This window comes from Eptatretus burgeri, chromosome 8 (assembly GCF_056783735.1).
Source record: "Eptatretus burgeri isolate ZD-2024b chromosome 8, Ebu_testis_v1, whole genome shotgun sequence".
NCBI classification, from domain to species: domain Eukaryota; kingdom Metazoa; phylum Chordata; class Myxini; order Myxiniformes; family Myxinidae; genus Eptatretus; species Eptatretus burgeri.
This window is the reverse complement of record NC_140968.1, coordinates 37,451,197-37,471,518: the sequence shown is the minus strand read 5'-3', so window position 1 is coordinate 37,471,518 and position 20,322 is coordinate 37,451,197. Positions and strand designations below refer to the sequence as shown.

The 20,322-nt window shown below is 47.6% G+C and overlaps 1 protein-coding gene and 1 pseudogene across 3 annotated transcripts in view; one reads left to right on the top strand and one right to left on the bottom strand.

Moving 5' to 3' along the window:
* HEXD (hexosaminidase D) overlaps positions 1–20,322 on the top strand; it is a 134,177-nt gene that overhangs the window by 52,797 nt on the left and 61,058 nt on the right. For all 3 annotated transcript variants that reach the window (XM_085891592.1, XM_085891593.1, XM_085891591.1), the window contains exon 3: positions 10,657–10,771. In XM_085891592.1, coding sequence (XP_085747718.1) covers positions 10,657–10,771 — 115 coding nt within the window. The remainder of the gene's footprint in view (positions 1–10,656; positions 10,772–20,322) is intronic.
* On the bottom strand, positions 352–499 carry LOC147021548 (U1 spliceosomal RNA; annotated as a pseudogene).

The window sequence follows — 20,322 nt, the reverse complement described above, 5'->3', positions numbered from 1 at the left end:
CCAACAGAACACATTTCATTGCAGTGAAATCTATTGGACTTGCACAAGTTTCATTTTTTTTGTTTTTTTTTTTACTCTCAGCAACACATGCATCTCAATGCAAATCACCAGCCATGCTCCCAGCCGGTCAATCATCTCCTGCACTCTACAAAACGTTTGATGCAAATCATTGCATTTACAAATCTGTAAAACCTCCACACAATATAATATAACAACCTCACTGCCAACAAACTTCCAGTGAGTTCGATGAACAAAAGGTAACTCTTATAACTCTTATCTCGGCATCTCAGCCGTGTCCTCGGCCTCTCTCTCTCTCTCTCAGCCGGTCCATATCCTTGTACTGTGCCCTCTGCACTCCTCAAACTGTACAGTCGAGTTTCCCACATTTGGGAAAATCGCAAGGGTCAACCTTTTCCCCCTGTAGTGCAATGGGTAGGCCTCGCTCTGAGAATACCGCCGTAACTAACTGATCGCGGTATCTCTCCTATCAGGAAAGTATCATCTGACTCCTCTTCTTCTCCAGTACTTTTCGAAAACAACTACAGTACTTATCGTTTACTTTAAAACGGACTCTCTCTGCTCGATCCTCTTCTTTCTATCAATAAAATTATCTGACAATGAACTTTTCTTTGTTCGAAATGCGTTACCTGCTGAGAGTGCTCTCCCTACCTTCGCTCAAGCACTTGTCGTTTCTCCAGGCACTGCCTCCGGCAGATTAAGCACCTCCAGTCACGAGCACCGCACCATGTCGGTTCGAATCCGAGTCACCAGGCACCAACTGATGTGGATTTTTTTTTAACCCACCCCGTTGTGATCGTTGAAGGATTCTTCCTGGCCGATTGTGGAATCCTATTTGACTTCAGGCACAGTTTAACGTTTGTCCAATTTTGTTTCAAATCCTGCATAAAACCCATTGACACTGATGACCGATGTCCACACAAGTCCTTCCTTGTGAAACAATTTATTTTCTAATTATCCACCATACACTTCTCACCCTCGAACAATGAACTTAAAAATCCCCATTGATTGCAATATTATTTGGTTATATTTCATTTATTCTTACTTTTAGTTAACAGTTAAACCAACCCGATTCAATTCACTTCCACATTACATCAGAAAGTTTTATTCTAACTTAGTACTTGGTCAGTTCCAAGGAGTACAAGCCACTGAGATTCTAATTTCCTCAGGTACTTTCACTGAAACAATTTTACATTTCAAAGCATTTTATACTTTCATGGGAGAGTGGTGGGGGCTATCAACCCAGACTGCAGACGTGTCCTTTTCAGCGAGAAGCCACAATGTACATTTCGAGGCAAAGGTTCGCTGTTATCAGCTCAGGTCACACCGCTCCAGACCAAGACATTTATCAACATTTAGGGCAAAAGTCTCTTGGCCAGAAAGGACAGCCAATTCAACTTGTAGCATAAAACTTACATTTCTAAAACTCCATTTGTTACAATTTAGAATACATTAATATAAATTTTCCCCCACACTGTGCAACAGTGATCAGTCTCTGGAAGAGGAGTTGTGGGTAAACCTGGACTTGCTCTCCATCAATCTTGACAGATGACTTCATGCCGAGGGTGACAACTTGGTCTTTCCTCTTAAATGTGTACTCTGCAGGTGCTTTCCCATCCATAGATTTCAATATTTTGGCTCCTACAGCATGTGCTGTATCGACGTTGACGGTGGGGTGTGCATGAACTCCAGTGGCAATGTTCCTCAGACGTGGATCACTACTGAATGGATTCCGTTCCTGTAAATACTGAAGAGCTGATAGTGTGTCCTTCCAGTCACAAGATTGTCTTGCCTTGGTCATGTCCTTCTTCTGCTCTCCAGTGTTGTAGTTCGCACCTGTGAGCTCCTGCATTGCCTGGTTTATTTCTGCACAGGCAGGCATTGATCGTAGCCATACCAGCCGTTGTTGCTCTGTCATTCCTCGCCCTCGTGTGAGCCCCCCGCTGGTCTTCAAACTTCTCATCAGAATTTGTTCGATGATCAGGTCAGATGAAAGGCCTGCCCACAGGCGATCACTTTGTCGAACCACATGGAACCCCTCATCAAAACGTTGTTGGACATTGGGATGTTGAGTTTTGAGGTTGGACATCTGCTGCAGATACACCCTCGCAGATTTGGCATACAGGTTGTGGCCCGAGGCTGCCAGGTAAGGCAGCATTTCCTGGATGGCCTGTAGATCTAGTGCCTAGTTCCCAGTGCGCTCTGCCCGGATGTATTTGCGTAGAATGTCTAGCATGTCCATATACTGAACCCAGAGCGCTGAAGTTATAGAAGATATCTTTGCAGACTCGGCATGTTTCTGAAGGTGGTCTTTGATTTGTTTCAATACGTCAGACTTGCATACTTCTTCCGACAGACTGGGGTTGGCAGAAGTGTGATGAGGGTTTTGTGCCACTTCAGACATCAATAGCTCCAGCTCCTGAAAAGATATTACGTGTCATTAGATGCAACTGCCAGGCTGAATGTAGCACCATGAGATGCACATGCAAGAAGCACAACATTGAGTGCACTCCAGCTTGTGGAAACTGCAGGGGCTCTGGCTGCACAAACACTCCATGTGACAATGATGAGGATAATGACGACATTGTCGAGTTCTAACTTTAATACGCTTGATTTTTCTCAACATGCATAGTAAGTTTATAATGGATGTAATTTTTGAGTTTAATGAGAATTTTCATTTTCATTTCGAAACCTTCTTCAGGCAGATGTGATTGCCCCAAGTGTAATTGTGAATTTTGTCATGTTTCAATGATTTACAAAATTATATTGTATTGCCATAGACTTGATTTAATCTTGTGTCTTCAACGTTTCTTTTTTTTGTCCAGGAGCCAAAATCAGTATCGGGTAAATAATTTTTTTTCGGGACAAAAAATTGACATTTTTGGACAAAAAAAGCTATAATTTTTTATTTTACCCTCAATACATTTAACTTTTTTATAATTATTCTTGTATATCAATATACTGACCATAACTTCAAACAATTAGAATGCAGAAAAACATATATTTACATATTAAAATATCAATCTTTACAATTTTCTCATTTTCCCCGAAGCCGGGTGGCGGCCATATTGGATTTCCATGATTTCAGGACTTCCCCCCTGCAGGATCCCTTAGGACTTTTTTTCTGTCACTGAGGACATATCCAGGAATAAAAATCTGTTGAGTTTGCTTTTGTTGCAATTTGTGGGAGGTTGACCAAATAGTTCTGCTAAAATGCCTGTACTACATGGCCAGTTTCAAGATTGGAACAATAAATGTTAATGGTGGTGGGATTCCACTCCGCAAGATCCAAATTATACTGCTGGTAGAGGTCAACGGTCTTGACATAGCTATGTTACAAGAGACCCATGCTGTCCGATCCGTTCAGGCTCAGTGGCAACTATTTATGGACAAGGAATGTTTCTTCAGTAACAACTCCACGTCGAAGGCAGGCATCATGTTTGTCTAAGGGAAACATTTCCATCCGTCCTGCCTTAAATTTATGAGTATTATTGATGGACACCTTGCCTCTGTGACCTTCTCCATCAACCAGGTCAAATTCACAATTCTCAGTGTGTACACTCCAAGCAAAAATGACGAGCGGATCTCCTTTTTCGCTGAACTGAGAAAATTCCTGCAAACACTGGATTTGCAGACTTGTCCAATTATTGGTGGCGATTTTAACTGTACTGTTAATGTTTCATTTGACCGGAATGGGCCGGAACCCCAACCATGTACTGCAAAACTTTTTGCAAACATCATTGTGAAATATAATCTTCATGATATTTGGCGCATGCAGCACCCTTCTGATCGGTCTTATACATGGTGTCGTTGTTTAAACAAGCACATCTCACTTCCGAAGCTTGATCGCATCTATGTAAATTCTCATTTATTACATGGAGTTTATAAATCCGATATTGTGCCTTCTGGTTTCTCCGACCATTCCCTAGCTCGAGTCTTTATTCAACTCTCTAAACCATGTCCAGAGAGCTCTCACTGGAAATTCAATAACAGTTTACTAGAAAACCTCAACTTCATTCAGGCCTTTGAATCCTTCTGGACGGCTCTCCTAGAACAGAAGTTAAGCTGTTCCATTAACCCGCTGATATGGTTGGATTTAGTAAAAACCCAAATTAAAGGGTTCTGTCAACAGTATCAGTTTTTCTCAACAAGGGCTGACCATGAAGTAAAAAAAATATTACAGTTAGAGATTTTACATCTCCAATGGGTCATTGGGCAAAATAATAGTAACATACAAAAAACCTTAACAGAAACAGTCCTTATTAAGGGAAATAACCGAGAGGAATGCACGTGGTGCCTAAGTTCGGATGAGGGTGCGACACCTGAATGAGGCAGACGTACCAACCAACTACTTCTTTTCCTTAGAGAAACGTCTTCCCAGTAAACAGCTTTCTCAGCTGCAATTAGCAGATTCATCCATTACCTTTGCACAATCAGAAATCAGACTTTTCGTGAAGGAATACTTTTCGAAAATATATTCAATGGAACAAATAAATCCTGTCAGTGTCGCCTCGATCTCCGTAGGCCTGCCAGTGTTGTGTGCAGATGGGCATTCCCAACTGGAAAGACCCATTACTTTGGATGAACTTGGCACTGCCCTGCACGGCCTTGCCATTGGGAAAGCACCTGGATTGGATGGATTTACAACTGAATTTTACAAGAAGTTTTGGCACTTATTGGGTCCAGAACTCATTAACACCTTGAATGCAAGCTGCCAGCTTGGAGAGCTACCTCAGAGTTGCCGACGAGCTCTTCTTACCCTTATCGAAAAAAAGGGAGACATGCTGAGTATTCAAAATTGGCGTCCTATCTGCCTGTTATGTACGGACTATAAGATATTTTCAAAAGCCCTGGCATCGCGACTTACTCCTTATTTATCCTCGTTGTTGAAAGAAGACCAATGTTACTGTGTCCCAAAACGTTCCATCTATGACAACATCTCCCTTCTGAGAGACATCATTGAACTGTGCAAGGAAAACCCTAAAGATTTAGGACTTCTTCTCCTTGATCAGGAGAAAGCCTTTGACCATGTTGACCATCGGTACCTTTTCGAAGTACTTGAGCGGTTTGGACTTGGTACAACCATCATCTCTTATATTAAGTTACTATGCAATATTATTTATAGTGTGCTTAAGATAAACAATGAACTTGTTGCACCTTTGTCTATTAACAAGGGAATTAGACAACATTGCCCTCTTTTCGGGTTGCTTTATTCTCTCTCCATCGAACCCCTACTGGTTTCTTTGCACTGTGGACTAACAGGGGTTAGTTTGTCCCAGCTTGAACGGCCCATCAAGGTACTGGCATACGCCGATGACGTGTGTGTATTCGTACAAGATATCAATGACGTTAACATCGTTCATTATTGTTTGTCCTTATTTGAAAAGGCTTCTTCAGCCAAAGTAAATTGGAACAAAACGAGCGCCCTTTGGCTCGGTCCGTTGTGCTACTTGGCGCCAAGACTTCCTGCTCCACTGTCATGGGCCAATGATGGTGTGAAATACCTTGGAGTGTTCTTAGGTAATAATACCACAGTAGCAAAAAATTGGGCTGGTCGATGACGTTGAGGGTAAACTGCAAAAATGGAAAGGTCTGATCACACAACTGTCATATTGTGGAAGGGTCTTGGTCATCAACACACTGGTGGCCTCTACCTTATGGCACAGGTTCTTCGTGCTGCATCCTCCAGCAGTGTTGCTTCAACAGCTCCAGAAGTGCTTTGTGTCCTTTTTCTGGGACTGAAAACACTGGCTGCAACCTGGGGTCCTCAGTTTACCACTGACCGATGGAGGACAAGGCCTGGTCGACATAAAGAGCCGGCTAATGGCCTTTCGACTCTCGGGTGCTCTTCGCATGCTATACATGCGACCCTCTCCACCATGGGTCAACGTCACTCATCACCTTTTGCAACAGGCTGGGAGGCTAGGCTATGACCACTCTCTTTTCCTGATGGACCTTTCCAAAATCGACATCTCCCCTCTCTGGTTTCTATCAGAGCATGCTAAATGCGTGGCAAGCTCTGACAATAACAAGAGCTACACATTGTTACACGAAACAGATGTTTCTGGAAGAACCTTTGTTCTACAACTCCTTTTTCCATGATATGCCTGCCGATAGGTGTTTTATTCAACGCTTTACCGACAAGGGCGTTAAATCTGTCGCAGATCCTCTCAGCCCAAACGACAGCTGGATTGGAGCTGATGCATTGGCAAGCCTGGTCGGTGTGCGATCCTCTCGAATCGTGGCACGCATATTATGGACATATGCTTTGGACATACACACAGCTTGCACCTGCTTGGGAGCACAGGACCAGCAAAGCAATGAACAAAATACACATCGAATACCTTCTCTCTCTACCTTTCCTTAACTCGTATGTGCTTTTTCTCTGGCCAGCCCTCTTCCTTGGCCCCCTTTTTAACGTAGGCTTCAATGGCCTTCCCAAACAAAAAGACCTTTATTTGGGTTGTGTAAAATTTCTTTCGCAATAGCAAATAACACAGCAGAAGGTTCGATGGAGAGACAGACCTCTTTCCTTGTTCTCCCCTTATTTTCCTAACTGGAAACGTTTTTATCACCCTCCTGTACCACCACGACATGGTGACCTCTAATGGAGACTAGCACACTGGATCCTTTCTTCTAATCACTTGTTACATTGTTTTTCAAATCTGCTTGTAGATGAATGTCCTTTTTGTAAGAAATCTGAAAACCTTTTTCACATCTATGTTGAATGCCAACGGTTGGCACCTTTATTTATTTTACTTCGGAATTGTTTTGTGAGGTTTGGTTTGTTTTTTTAACACTTGTGTGTTCATCTATGGATTGGATATCCCACACAAAAATTCCAATGTTATGTTAGCCAATTTCCTGCTTGCTCAGGCAAAGATGGCAGTGTATAAGTCAAGGAAAAGAAAACTTGATGGTGTTGGAGTAAATGATGAAGATGCTTTGTTTTTGTTCCAAAACCTTGTAATAAGTCGTGTTAAATTGGATTTTGTTTTCTTTTCAGTAACTGGAAGATTACCACAGTTCGAATCAAAATGGTGTATAAAAGAAGTTATTTGCAAAGTCTGAGAGGAATGTTTATCCTTTTGTGAAATGTTTTGTAAATAATCCACCCGATTCATCCTTTCCTTTGTTCAGAAATTGCTTCTTGTATTGGTTTTCCTTCTTTCTCTGAAATGAAAATGTAACTCCCATTTGGGGGCTTTCTTTTCTATTTTTATAATAAAAAGATACAAAAGTCAAAGTCTTTCTCTCGATCTCTTGAACCCTCTCGATCTCTCGACTCTCGAACCCTCTCTCTCTCTCGAACCCTCTCTCTCTCGAACCCTCTCTCTCTCTCACCCTCTCTTTCTCTCTCACCCTCTCTCTTTCTCTCTCTCTCTCTCTCTCTCTCTCTCTCTCTCTCTCTCGAACCCTCTCTCTCTCTCGAACCCTCTCTCTCGAACCCTCGAACCCTCTCTCTCTCGAACCCTCGAACCCTCTCTCTCTCTCGAACCCTCTCTCTTGAACCCTCGAACCCTCTCTCTCTCTCGAACCCTCTCTCTCTCTCTCTCGAACCCTCGAACCCTCTCTCTCTCTCGAACCCTCTCTCTCGAACCCTCGAACCCTCTCTCTCTCTCTCTCTCTCTCTCTCTCTCTCTCTCTCTCTCTCTCTCTCTCTCTCTCTCTCTCTCTCTCTCTCTCTCTCTCTCTCTCTCTCTCTCTCTCTCTCTCTCTCTCTCTCTCTCTCTCTCTCTCTCTCTCTCTCTCTCTCTCTCTCTCTCTCTCTCTCTCTCTCTCTCTCTCTCTCTCTCTCTCTCTCTCTCTCTCTCGAACCCTCTCATCTACTTTATTAACATTCATCTTTAAGTCTAGTCAAAAACGTTTGGGCCTCGCTATCAGCCATGCTCTTTTTTGATCAAACCACACTTTGAAGTTGGCCTCCAAAGCCAGTCGTCAACTGTGCATCCTCCATTTTGCAAAGTCTTTTCTTTGCACACCTAAACTCTTATCCACCTGCAAGGTCTTCATCTGTAGCTTGATGTAGTGCTGCTTTCCTTTCTGTTCTTCGCCCCTACCTCACACCTTGCTCAGCTTGACGCCATGGAAACTAAAGTCTTCAAGATAATTGGAATCTCCCACATTGAAGCTTAGTCTCTGGGCCTATCACTTTCCCATCGCAGTCAGGTCAGTGGTCTCTCTGTCTTCTACCATCTCCTTTCTGGTCTTGCATCCTCTGCTCTTCCTGTGCTTTGTCTCCCTCAGGTATTTGCAAGGCACTCACGATCTGCCAGTAACCCCCTTCTGGTGAAACTTGCAAAATCCAGCATCACTACTCACCTCTACTCATTCATTCATTTTTTTTTCCATTTGTGGAATCAACTTAATTAGTCTCTTCAATCATATTCTTCCCTCAAGTGTTTCAAGACAGCTGCTCACCACCAACTCAGATCATTCCCCATCTACAACCATGATCTTTTCTTCCCCCATTAACCCTCCCTAAGCCCATCTCTTTCCAAATCTCCAGTTTTTCTTTCCTGAGAGTTTGCAGCTGTATCCATCTTGTTCACTCCCTGTGTTCTCCCCGAGCCCTCATTATTCCCCACATGCCTTCTCACACCAAGTCTCCCTCTATTTTATCCTCAACCCTACTATTGATGAGCACTCACTCTCACTCTCTCACTCTCCCACTCTCTAACTTTCCTCGGGATTTATTCTGATGGTGCCCATCTTGTATCGTGTAAAGTTGGGATTGTCGATGTTCTTAATATCGGATTACCTCTACACTGTGTCCTCTTTTGTATGCAACTGTTTTTCTTTTGCCACATCTCACGAATCCTTGTTTTTCCTTGTGGTACATACTCCTTTGTAATAAAACCTTTTATTGTGCCACATTCTCTTTCCTCGCCTTAATTATTAATAAACTTGCATGTTATACATGTACCTAGCTCGAGCGTCTTTTCCCTGTCGGTCCAGCATGATCCGCACGTGGTGTAGCCGGCAAGTTCTACCCCACCGATTGGCTCGTGTTAGTTGGTGCGTACTTGGCAGCTCCACTGGGATGCACCTGATACGGAAAGTTAACACATGTATGCATCGAGGGCACGAAACTCGCTTGGTGCGGTCAATCCACCGGAAATGGTAACACACAAAATCGTGACACCCTGCCAGGTTTGGCAGTACCAATTGGCGTTCGTGCTTGGTGTTCGGGAGGAACTCGAGCGCTTCCCCTCGTGGTCGAACTTGAACTCCAGATCCGTAACAATATATTCAATTTTGCAGATATTTCTGTAAAATGTTTTGCAGCTCGATAAATAATATGTCTCGAAAAATGTGCTTAATTATGGTAATCCAATAGATTACGTGAGATGCCGGGCAACGCCAGGTACCTTTGTGGGAGGAGGGAAGGGAACGGTGGAAGTGGGAGGAGAGAGGGATAGGGTGGAGGTGGGAGGAGGGAGGGAATGGGGTGAGAGTAGGTTGGGTAAGGGGTGGGAGTATGTGCTTAATTGTGGTAGTCCGATTGAGGTATGTTAGATGCTGGGTAACGCCAGGTATCTTTGTGGGAGGAGGGAGGGAAAGTTGGGAGGTTGGAGGAGGAAGTGCATGTTGTTAAAAATATTGCTTTACACAGGTTTATTTTAACACCTCCATGTTCAGGCCTCAAATGAGTATGTTGCTTTTACACTGCCTGGGTTTTTCCAGGGAGCGATCGAGTAATATGTTTTGTGAAGATCGTATGTTGAGGTTGTAGTGATTTGTTGTCGAGAACTTTACGTATCGTGTCCAAGAGTTGGAACTAGAAAGAATTTGTACGTCTTCGCATTTTTCTGTGGCGTTCTTTAATTTTGTGATACATGGTTTGCAGTGAAATAAATAAACTTTATTCCAAAGCCTCAACTAAAAAAAATTTCAAAAATAAAATGAATTAAAAGAAGGGGTAGTGGTCCCAGTGCATTTTGCAACGCCGAAAATTGGTAATTCATACAAAACCATAAGGCCACCATTCCCAAATTTGTCATGCAGGAAAATAAATATTTAATAAATATTTCATTGAATTTCCTCAGACTATTCCAGGTGTTTCAGCTAGTACACTATATAGCAGCCTTTGGTGGCCTCAAAACGGACATCATAGCCAATATGTGGTAGCTTAAAACCTTGCCCAGATTTTGAAGAACCTACACCCAAAATTTGGTGCCGCAAGGTGCTTTAGTTTGGCTGTGAGAAACTAACGTACAAATGCACAAACACTTGAAAATATTATGTGCAGCATATTCAGATATCGTGGCCCCAATCTGAGTCTTATAAATAGGCTTAACCTTACTCGGAGCTGCTTCTATAACATTTAAATTATTTTTAAAGTGATATAAAATATTCTGAACATTCCCCAAATAAGCTTCATCCTCTACTTATACCATTATTTTTGTAATTGATGTGTAAACATCCAACAGAGTCATAAGCACTTCACTTGCCCTGCCATTAACTTCCTTAGTTGTTTTTGTGTGGCCCAATGTGGAGGTGTTGTTGGTAGTAGGAGTAGTGGTGGTGATGGTTTGTGCTTTGCATTTGTTCGTCTTTGTTTTGCAATGCTGCTCAAAATAATCTTCTGAGAGCAACGTGGTACCAATTGATATTGTGATTCCTTGCGGTGTGCAGCAAGTTGGTGTCTCAAAACATCGAATCAAAAGGTTTCTTGGAGAAGACGAAGTCTGGACAGTTCTCTGGCCAAAGTGGAACTCTGCGTGGCTGGATTTGGAACAGCGAGTGGGCTGTAAGTGAGGAATTTTCACAAAGGGAAGTTTGGTTAGGCTGACCTCTTTTGCAGAATTTTATTTTTTTTGGTGGTGGTTGGTCATGGTTCCTGTTATCTTCACAGTTCCTTATTTTGGGATGGCTTGCTTAGTTTCTTTATGCCTATTAGCTTTTTAATAATGTTCTTTTCTTTTGAATCTACCTGAGATATTTTCAAGTAATCTTTTGGTTCTTATTCTAGATTATTTATGTCAATGACTTTACTTGCCCCAGTGTGGGATTATTTTTTATGTCTCCGCTGACGAAGTCACCCGAGGAATTATGTTTTCGGGTGTACGTACATACATACGTACGTACGTCTGCCCATGCTAATTTTCTCTGTTTTCTCTGCAACCGCTTGTCCCATTGACACACAATTTTCACCATAGGTGCAACTACTCATGTAGAATGTTTAATGATAATTATGATGTCATAGGTTATGTGGTTCGGCAGTCATGTAAAAAAGGAAAAACTTTGGACCTCTATCTCCGAAACCACTCAATGGAAAAATTGAAATTTGGCACATGGCAAGTACTCACCATGGGAAATGAGTGATGATTTTTTTTGATGATCATAATGGGGAGCTTCGTTGTGACATAATTGCACACATCAAACACCTAATCAGATCAGTATTAAAATTTTTGAGGGTCATCTAAGGCTAAATTGTATGGGGGGAAAATTTTATGATGTCATCGGTCACATGTTTTGGCAGCCATATATTTTTAACATGAAAGCCTTCAAAAATCTTCTTCTCTGAACCAGCTGAACAGATTGAGGCAAAACTTTACGGGTATGATCTCCTCTCCATGAGGATCAAAAAGTTCTCCACTTATGATGTCATAGGTCACATGGTTTGGCAGCAGTTTTTTTTTGAACAATAAACCTTGAAAAATCTTCTGCAGAACCACTTGACAGATGGAGGGGAAACTTCACCCACACGTTCCCCAAGCCTTGGGGATACCAGGGTGTTCACGAATAATTAATAGGTCACATGGTCTGACAGCCATAATGGATTCAACGAAAATCTTTCAAAAATTATTTCTCTTTAACAGCTTCATCAATTGACGTGAAACTTCACAATTATGATCTAGTTGTCATGGGGAATATATATATATATATATATATATATATATATATATATATATATATATATGTATGTATATATATATATATGTATGTATATATATATATATATATATATATGTATGTATATATATATGTATGTATATATAGTGTTGTGGTTACCAAATTCGCAAACCACCATTCAGGTCCCTTAGGTGAGGTATCTCGGTAAGTACATGTGTAGTTAGGCCCAAACCCGTTGTCGAGTGGGAATACATGTCATTTATGCGTGCTGCGACTTCAGGATAGCCGTTTTTCTTTTACTATCTTTATTTTGGACCAACCGCCATTGTTACAACCACAACATCAACCACCCACCGCGGCGCCGCTTCACGTCACACCTCGCAACCGTCGCATCGCCACCGTTCTTGCGCCGCTTGTGGGTACCGGTGTTGGACTCGTGCAGGGCGCGCGCCGAACAGCGTGTACAAAACCACGGATTTTCCACTTCAAAAACGGATCAAAAACGACACACGCCCACTTTTGTTCCGTCCAATCGGTGAGCGAGGGGCGATTTGGCCCCGCCTCCAGGGCGTTGGAGGGCGATCGCTATATGCAAATTTATGGATCAAAAAGCATTCACGCCCACTTTTTCTCAGGCCAATGGGGAGCGAGGTGAAAGGTCGAAGGGAGGGGGTCAAAGATGAGAGAGCGAAGCCACGGGGCTGATATAAGCGACCGTGTTCGTCAGTCAAAAAAACAGGAACAGAGAGTTAAGACTTCGCGGGCGGTGGAGTTGGGAAGAAGGAGCAAGAAGGAGCTGGTCGTCGTCGTGTGCGTTGGAGTCGGAGCGGAGGGGACGGAGCTGTGGAGAGGCGGCGAGGGCAGACGAGGGGGTGCTCGCGTCGTGCAGGGAGCTGCACCCCAGGGAGGCCGACAGCGCGACCTGGCCGAGGTGGAGACGCTCGTCGCGGGACTCGAGGCAGAGTAGGAATCCTCTATACCCCGAGCATCAGCAACCCCCTCCTGTTTCCCCCTGCGCTGAGATAGTGCGACCAAGGGGGCCCCTTTCCCACCCCCTACCAGACACTGCCCGCGAGGCCCGCGGAGTTGAGGCACCATCGCCGCTCCGCGTCTCATCACCAGACGGGTAGGCCCGACCCGGTCTCGGCCTCAGGCCCGCCTCATCCTTGAGGATATTCTTTTCCTTGGTTTTGGGTATGTGTTGTCGGCGCCGTCTGTGAAGTAAAATTGTATAAGTGTTGCCGTGTGCTCGCGTAATCGGTATTAGATCTGCATTGTCGCATTTGCTTTTTGTGTAAATTGCATTGTGTTTTTCTTTTCTATGTGCTTTTGGTGGAATTGAATATGTGTGCTTTCCGTTCATCGCGAATAAATGTGCTTTGTGTTGAACTGTTTCCCGCTTCGCTTCGTCATTTCTTTCATTGAATCCTCATCTTGCTTCACGTAAAGGGTTGGTAGTGGGCTGAATACGCCCGATAATTAATCGAACCGTCGAGGCCGACGATAACACCGCTCGGTTATCCCGATAGTACGGAACGGGTCGCTTAAGTGGCCCGTGTCCGAAGTCGACCTGCGGCGAGGTGCGATCGCCCGGTCTACCCTCCGTGTGGGTACTTAGGTAGGTCGAATTTGGCGAGCAACCCTATCCCACGCGGGGGCTGATTGGCTCGATCGCGGTGAGACCGAAAGGTCCACCCGTGACTGGTTCCCGGCGTTAGTCCGAGAGGGTCACGACTAGATTGTCCGTCCGGTGGGCGACGTGCCGCGATTCGAGTTACGTGGCCGTCAGCACGCCGGCGGGCGCGAATCCGCAACACTGGTGTCAGGAGTGGGATACAAATCCATCGCCCTCCTCGCGGCACTGGTATCGGAGAACAGGAAAACGGGCTCTCCTGTCTCCAATTAAATTCACGGGAATCGGTCCAGGGGTGAGAGAAGCGACCCCCGATTCCCTCCAAATTACGAGCGATTCAAATTAACCCTTTAAGAGAAGCAAGATGGCGTCTCAAGGCGAGCGGGAGCCGGGGGTATTAGAAATGTATATGTGTAGTAATGTAGAGTCCATGGTCCAGGATGGAATCCCCGTGCAGGAAATGTTGATTGTGCAGGAACACGGACTCGCCCAACTGAACCCAGAGCCCGAAATGGGTGCGGCAGCGGCCGCGGTGTATGACACCTCCCCCCCCCTCTCCACCAAAACCCTTCCCCAACCCCTGCCGAAACGGCTCACTCAAGCGTACCCGACATGGCCCAGCTATGCGCCATGCTGGCGGCAATGACAAACGAAATGAAAGGAATGAACGAAAAGATGGATGCGAATACACAACAAATGAACGAAAAGATGGATACAAACACAAATGGAATGAAAAACGAAATGAACAAACAAATGAACGGAATGGAAGCAAACATGAAGGAAGAAATGAAAAAGCTCCGGGGTGAGACGCAGAACATGGGCCGATGCCTGCAGGCGGGCATGAAGGCCGTGACCAGGGAGCTGGGAATGGCGACTCCACGTGTGGGAGCAAACGAGCTGGAAGGGGGTGCAACGGCTGACAGGCCCGCGGTGGAGGCGGGTAAGGAAAAAGTAATTCGGGAGACAAGAGACGAGGTGAAAGTAATTGCGAGGGAGAGAAAAGAACAATTAATACGGAGAGCAAGGATGAGGTACGCGGAGATCGTGAAAGAGCAAGGAGTGAAAAACAGGGAAGGACGGGAGCGACTTAAAGAGAAAGCAAGGTTGACCTACATAAAGATAAGGGAAAGACGCCAGAAAGAAGCGGAGACGAAGAGACAGGAGGGGACAACAGAAACTTATAAATGTATAGAGACACGGGAGACAAAAAAAATAGAGGAGAGACTGTGACTGCATGATAATGACAAGGTAAGTGACGCACACACACACACACACAGAGGTAGTGGTGGATAATGGGGGTGAGCTCGCGGACTGGGTGGAGGCCCGGTGCGAGCAGCTGGATGGCCTCCTCCAGGAACGAGGGGAGGGAGTATTCCCCCTTGAGGCGAGTCACGACCAGGTGAGTTCGGTCGTGTTTTGCGAGGTTGAGGGGACGAGTGCTGTGGACAGGTGCACGGAGAGCTTGGGGGGTATAGAGGCCCCGGAGACCCTTGTGGGGACACAAATCCCCAGTGTGGTTGTCCCTGTGTGTGTGGTGCAAGGTGTGAGTGCGTCCCCGTGTGTGGAAGCGACCCCGTGTGTGAGTGGTGTGGTGGCGATGGTGCCAGAGTACGTGCTTCCCAGCACGCCGTGTGTGGATGAGGAACCGCGGGTGAGTGCCCCCGCGTGTGTGGATGAAACGGCCAGTATGAGTGAAACACCGCGGTTGAGTGCCCCCGCGTGTGTGAGTGAGGCACGGTGTATGAGTGAGGCACGGTGTGTGGATGAGGCACCGCGGGTGAGTGCCCCCGCGTGTGTGAGTGGTGTGGTTTGTGTGAGTGAAAGACCGCGAGTGAGTGGAGTCACGTGTGCGAGGGAGGTAGCATGCGTGGGTGAACGGCCGTGTGCAAGGTCGCTGAGTGCAAGGGAGACCGTGTGTGTGAGAGAGCGGTATGTAAGGGAGATGTCGGTCGGCATGCGGGAGCACGCAGCCGCGTCCCCGGTGTGAATGTAATGGAATGGAGTGTGAGCGTCGTAACACGCAGGTGTGCGTGGGTTGAATGGCGACGACGGAGACATGTGAAGAAAGAAAGCCGAGTAGCGGCTGTAGTTGTTTCGGGGACCGTGCCAGGTTCACCCAGCAGTGAGCACGAGGTTCGTGCTGTGCAACGCACGAGACCGCCACGTGCTCGCTTGCGAGAGTGAAGTCCCGGTCCGGAAACGCCAGCGGTGGATTTGCCGATCCCGCGGACGGACAAAGTTTAGGCAGGTAAATGGATTTGGACCGGACGGGTTCTCCACGCGATCGTGTGTGTTAAGCTCCAACGGGCAAAGCACATGTGTTCGCGTGGGGAACCCCTCGAGACGTGGGGCTTGTGTTTTTTTTTTTATGCGCACGGTGACGTCATGGCTGCACGTGTGGTTGGAATCCGGCAGGAGGGGTATCCCGGCCGGATGGTACCGTCCAAGGAGGGACGAGGTACACGTGCAGCTGCATGACGTCACGGGCAGGTGCAAAGTGCGCGAGTTGCCGCGCTGGCGCTGCGCATGGAAAGAAAAAAAAACAAAAAAAAACAAGCCTCACTTTCGGGTGCACAGGATTCCTGGGAAAGGGGTGGAAGACCCCCTTACCTGGGCACAGGATGGAAACTAGTTAGGGGGAAGGGTTAGCTTAGTTAGACCGACTTCATGGGGCAGGGGTAAGTCCTCATGGAGTCCGTGGAATGGATTAGTTAGAGGGATTGTAGCCAGATTTAGGTTGGGAAATAAAATGAATTTTTGAGTTAGGGGACAGTGACAGACTTGTGGATGTGTTGCGGGGACGTAGCTTAGCTACGTAGTGTTAAAAGGAACGTGCTGTAGTTTAAGGGACGACGTGGGAGCACGAGTTAGTTCGGGGATGTAGTTAGGAGGATGGCAGAGTTCAGCGGTGTGTGTGTTGAAGAGTTGGTGAGTTGTGAGGCATGTGCTTGGTGAGTGAGTGAGGCCAGCGGGTCTGTGTGTGTGGAGCGAATGGGGAATGCATGGTGCGATGAGTGATTGGGGGGAGGAGTGACTCCCGCCCAAGGGACCCCGGGGTCAGAGTAAAGTGAGGTTCGGGGTTAGTCAAATTTACAAAACGGAGGTCGTTTTGCTGTTGGTGGGAATGTAGGCTCGAGACCCATTTGGAGGGGTGCAGGAGCCCTGTTGACGGGCTTGGGAGCGTGGCTGCGAAAGGTGAGTATCGCTGAGTGGGTACCCCGGGCACCAGGCTAGTCGGCCGCGGTAGGCCAAGGGCCCATGGGGGGCCGGGATAGCGTAGTGGGCACGGGTGCGTCTGCTTGGTGCGGAGGCCCGGGGCGCCATTAGCCGCGTGGGCAGTGTTGTGGGCATGGGTGACCCTCGGAAAGGGGCCCGGGAAGCCAGCCTGCCACGTGTGCGTTTCAGGGGAGGTGCCATGGGGGGCACTCCCCGGTGTTAGGGAGCTGGTAGGCTCGGAGGCAGTGTAGTGCCCGGGGGTGCCATAGCGGGAGAATCGGCAGAGGGTCGTGCCTGCCAAAGGGAGCCACGTGTCCCAGCCAGGAGACCGTGTGAGGGCACGGAGAGAAAATTGGGGGGCGAGGCCCGAAATTGTGAGGACACCAACACAGGCGACGGGAATCTGGGTTGTTAGAACCAATAGTTTAAGCGCGAGGCGCTTGTTGAAGCCCCGGAGTAGTTTAACAGTTAATGGTTAGGGTAGATTAGGAGATGTACCCCTCCGCACCATCCATCCCCTCGCTGTCGTTGTGGGCCGCTGGACCCACTTTGTGTTATAGATCGCTGAACTCTGGGGAGGCCATTCTGAGGCTTGAGTTGGGCCTCGGCACAGGACGCGAGCTCTCCTTTATTCCCCTCCGGGAAGGGAACGTAGGGGTTGGGAGTAGGCTAGGTGACAGGATAGGTTAGCCGAACAAAGACGATAAAGGGGGTTAGGGGACGATTTATAGTGGGGAAGTAAAAGAAAAAAAAATAATAATAAAAAAATAAGTGGGGGCTAAATTGGTTTTTCACAAATTAAGGGAGTGGGTATAGACAGTGACAGGCAAAGGCGATAGGTGGGAGGGAGACAGGTAGGTAGGTCCGAGCCCGCCTTCCAAGTGGCCAGCACCACCGCACTCCCTCCACCAACCTCCACTGAACGGCAAAGGCTGGCCAACTTCATCGGCTGGCCGTGTTTTGCTTCAAGGCGGAGGCCGGCCAACTTCATCGGCAGCTGTTGTTTTGCTGCAAGGCCTGTGCCATCGGCTGGCCGTGTTTTGCTGCAAGGTCTGTGCCGGCCCACTTCATCTGCCGGCTGGCTGTTTTTTCTTCAAGGCCTGTGCCGGCCAGTTCATCTGCCGGCTGTGTTTGCCTGCAGCGGCCTTCTTCTGCGGGCTGTGTTTGCCTGCAGCCTTTGCCATGCCATGCCCACTGCCCCTGTTCACCAGCCCCGTTCAATTTTTGCTTTGCCCCCCCCCCTGTTCATTGCCATGTGTGCCAGGATCAGAAAGCAACAGTTTGCAAGCTGCGAGAACTGCCCTGTTGGCAGCTACAACACGGGCCTGCAGTGGCGGCCCGTGCACCGTGTTTGCGTCCATCCATTCACCCATCCATTTGTAGTGTTCATTGCGTGTGCCACTTGAGCTGGCACGGAGACTGCGTTGTGCAGCCCATGCACCGTTGTGGTTCACTGCGTTCAGTTCAAACCATTCATCCATCCATTCGTTGTGTTCATTGCGTGTGCCACTTGAGCTGGCACGGAGACAACGGTTGTGCAGCCCATGCACCGTTGTGGTTCACTGCGTTCAGTTCAAAAGGGAAGGCCTTGGACTGCGTGTGAGCAGCCAGCCACGTTCCCTGTCACCTGCATTGTTTTGAGCCAGAGACTGCATGCGAGCAGCCTGGCTCCCTGCTAACTGCTTTTCTTTTGCAGAGTTCAGTGATCCTGGGCCATGGTTTAGTGTAAAATTTGTAAGTTAAGGTTAAGATGTACTGTACATATGAGTGCGCCCCCGGCATGTTTGTCTTAGCGCCGGCAATTTTATTTAAGTCGTCCGTGTGAGTGAGTTTGTTTAGATAGTTACGCAGCCCTCAGGTTATTTATTTTGGGGACACGAATACCATGAATGTCGCACTCAGGGATCCGCAGGTAAAATGTACTAGGGGAAAACTACACATGATGGCACACGAAAATTTGACGACTCGGGACGAGTCTGTAAAAAGGGGAGGGGGTAGTGTTGTGGTTACCAAATTCGCAAACCACCATTCAGGTCCCTTAGGTGAGGTATCTCGGTAAGTACATGTGTAGTTAGGCCCAAACCCGTTGTCTAGTGGGAATACATGTCATTTATGCGTGCTGCGACTCTTCAGGATAGCTGTTTTTCTTTTACTATCTTTATTTTGGACCAACCGCCATTGTTACAACCACAACATCAACCACCCACCGCGGCGCCGCTTCACGTCACACCTCGCAACCGTCGCATCGCCACCGTTCTTGCGCCGCTTGTGGGTACCGGTGTTGGACTCGTGCAGGGCGCGCGCCGAACAGCGTGTACAAAACCACGGATTTTCCACTTCAAAAACGGATCAAAAACGACACACGCCCACTTTTGTTCCGTCCAATCGGTGAGCGAGGGGCGATTTGGCCCCGCCTCCAGGGCGTTGGAGGGCGATCGCTATATGCAAATTTATGGATCAAAAAGCATTCACGCCCACTTTTTCTCGGGCCAATGGGGAGCGAGGTGAAAGGTCGAAGGGAGGGGGTCAAAGATGAGAGAGCGAAGCCACGGGGCTGATATAAGCGACCGTGTTCGTCAGTCAAAAAAACAGGAACAGAGAGTCAAGACTTCGCGGGCGGTGGAGTTGGGAAGAAGGAGCAAGAAGGAGCTGGTCGTCGTCGTGTGCGTTGGAGTTGGAGCGGAGGGGACGGAGCTGTGGAGAGGCGGTGAGGGCAGACGAGGGGGTGCTCGCGTCGTGCAGGGAGCTGCACCCCAGGGAGGCCGACAGCGCGACCTGGCCGAGGTGGAGACGCTCGTCGCGGGACTCGAGGCAGAGTAGGAATCCTCTATACCCCGAGCATCAGCAACCCCCTCCTGTTTCCCCCCGCGCTGAGATAGTGCGACCAAGGGGGCCCCTTTCCCACCCCCTACCAGACACTGCCCGCGAGGCCCGCGGAGTTGAGGCACCATCGCCGCTCCGCGTCTCATCACCAGACGGGTAGGCCCGACCCGGTCTCGGCCTCAGGCCCGCCTCATCCTTGAGGGTATTCTTTTCCTTGGTTTTGGGTATGTGTTGTCGGCGCCGTCTGTGAAGTAAAATTGTATAAGTGTTGCCGTGTGCTCGCGTAATCGGTATTAGATCTGCATTGTCGCATTTGCTTTTTGTGTAAATTGCATTGTGTTTTTCTTTTCTATGTGCTTTTGGTGGAATTGAATATGTGTGCTTTCCGTTCATCGCGAATAAATGTGCTTTGTGTTGAACTGTTTCCCGCTTCGCTTCGTCATTTCTTTCATTGAATCCTCATCTTGCTTCACGTAAAGGGTTGGTAGTGGGCTGAATACGCCCGATAATTAATCGAACCGTCGAGGCCGACGATAACACCGCTTGGTTATCCCGATAGTACGGAACGGGTCGCTTAAGTGGCCCGTGTCCGAAGTCGACCTGCGGCGAGGTGCGATCGCCCGGTCTACCCTCCGTGTGGGTACTTAGGTAGGTCGAATTTGGCGAGCAACCCTATCCCACGCGGGGGCTGATTGGCTCGATCGCGGTGAGACCGAAAGGTCCACCCGTGACTGGTTCCCGGCGTTAGTCCGAGAGGGTCACGACTGGATTGT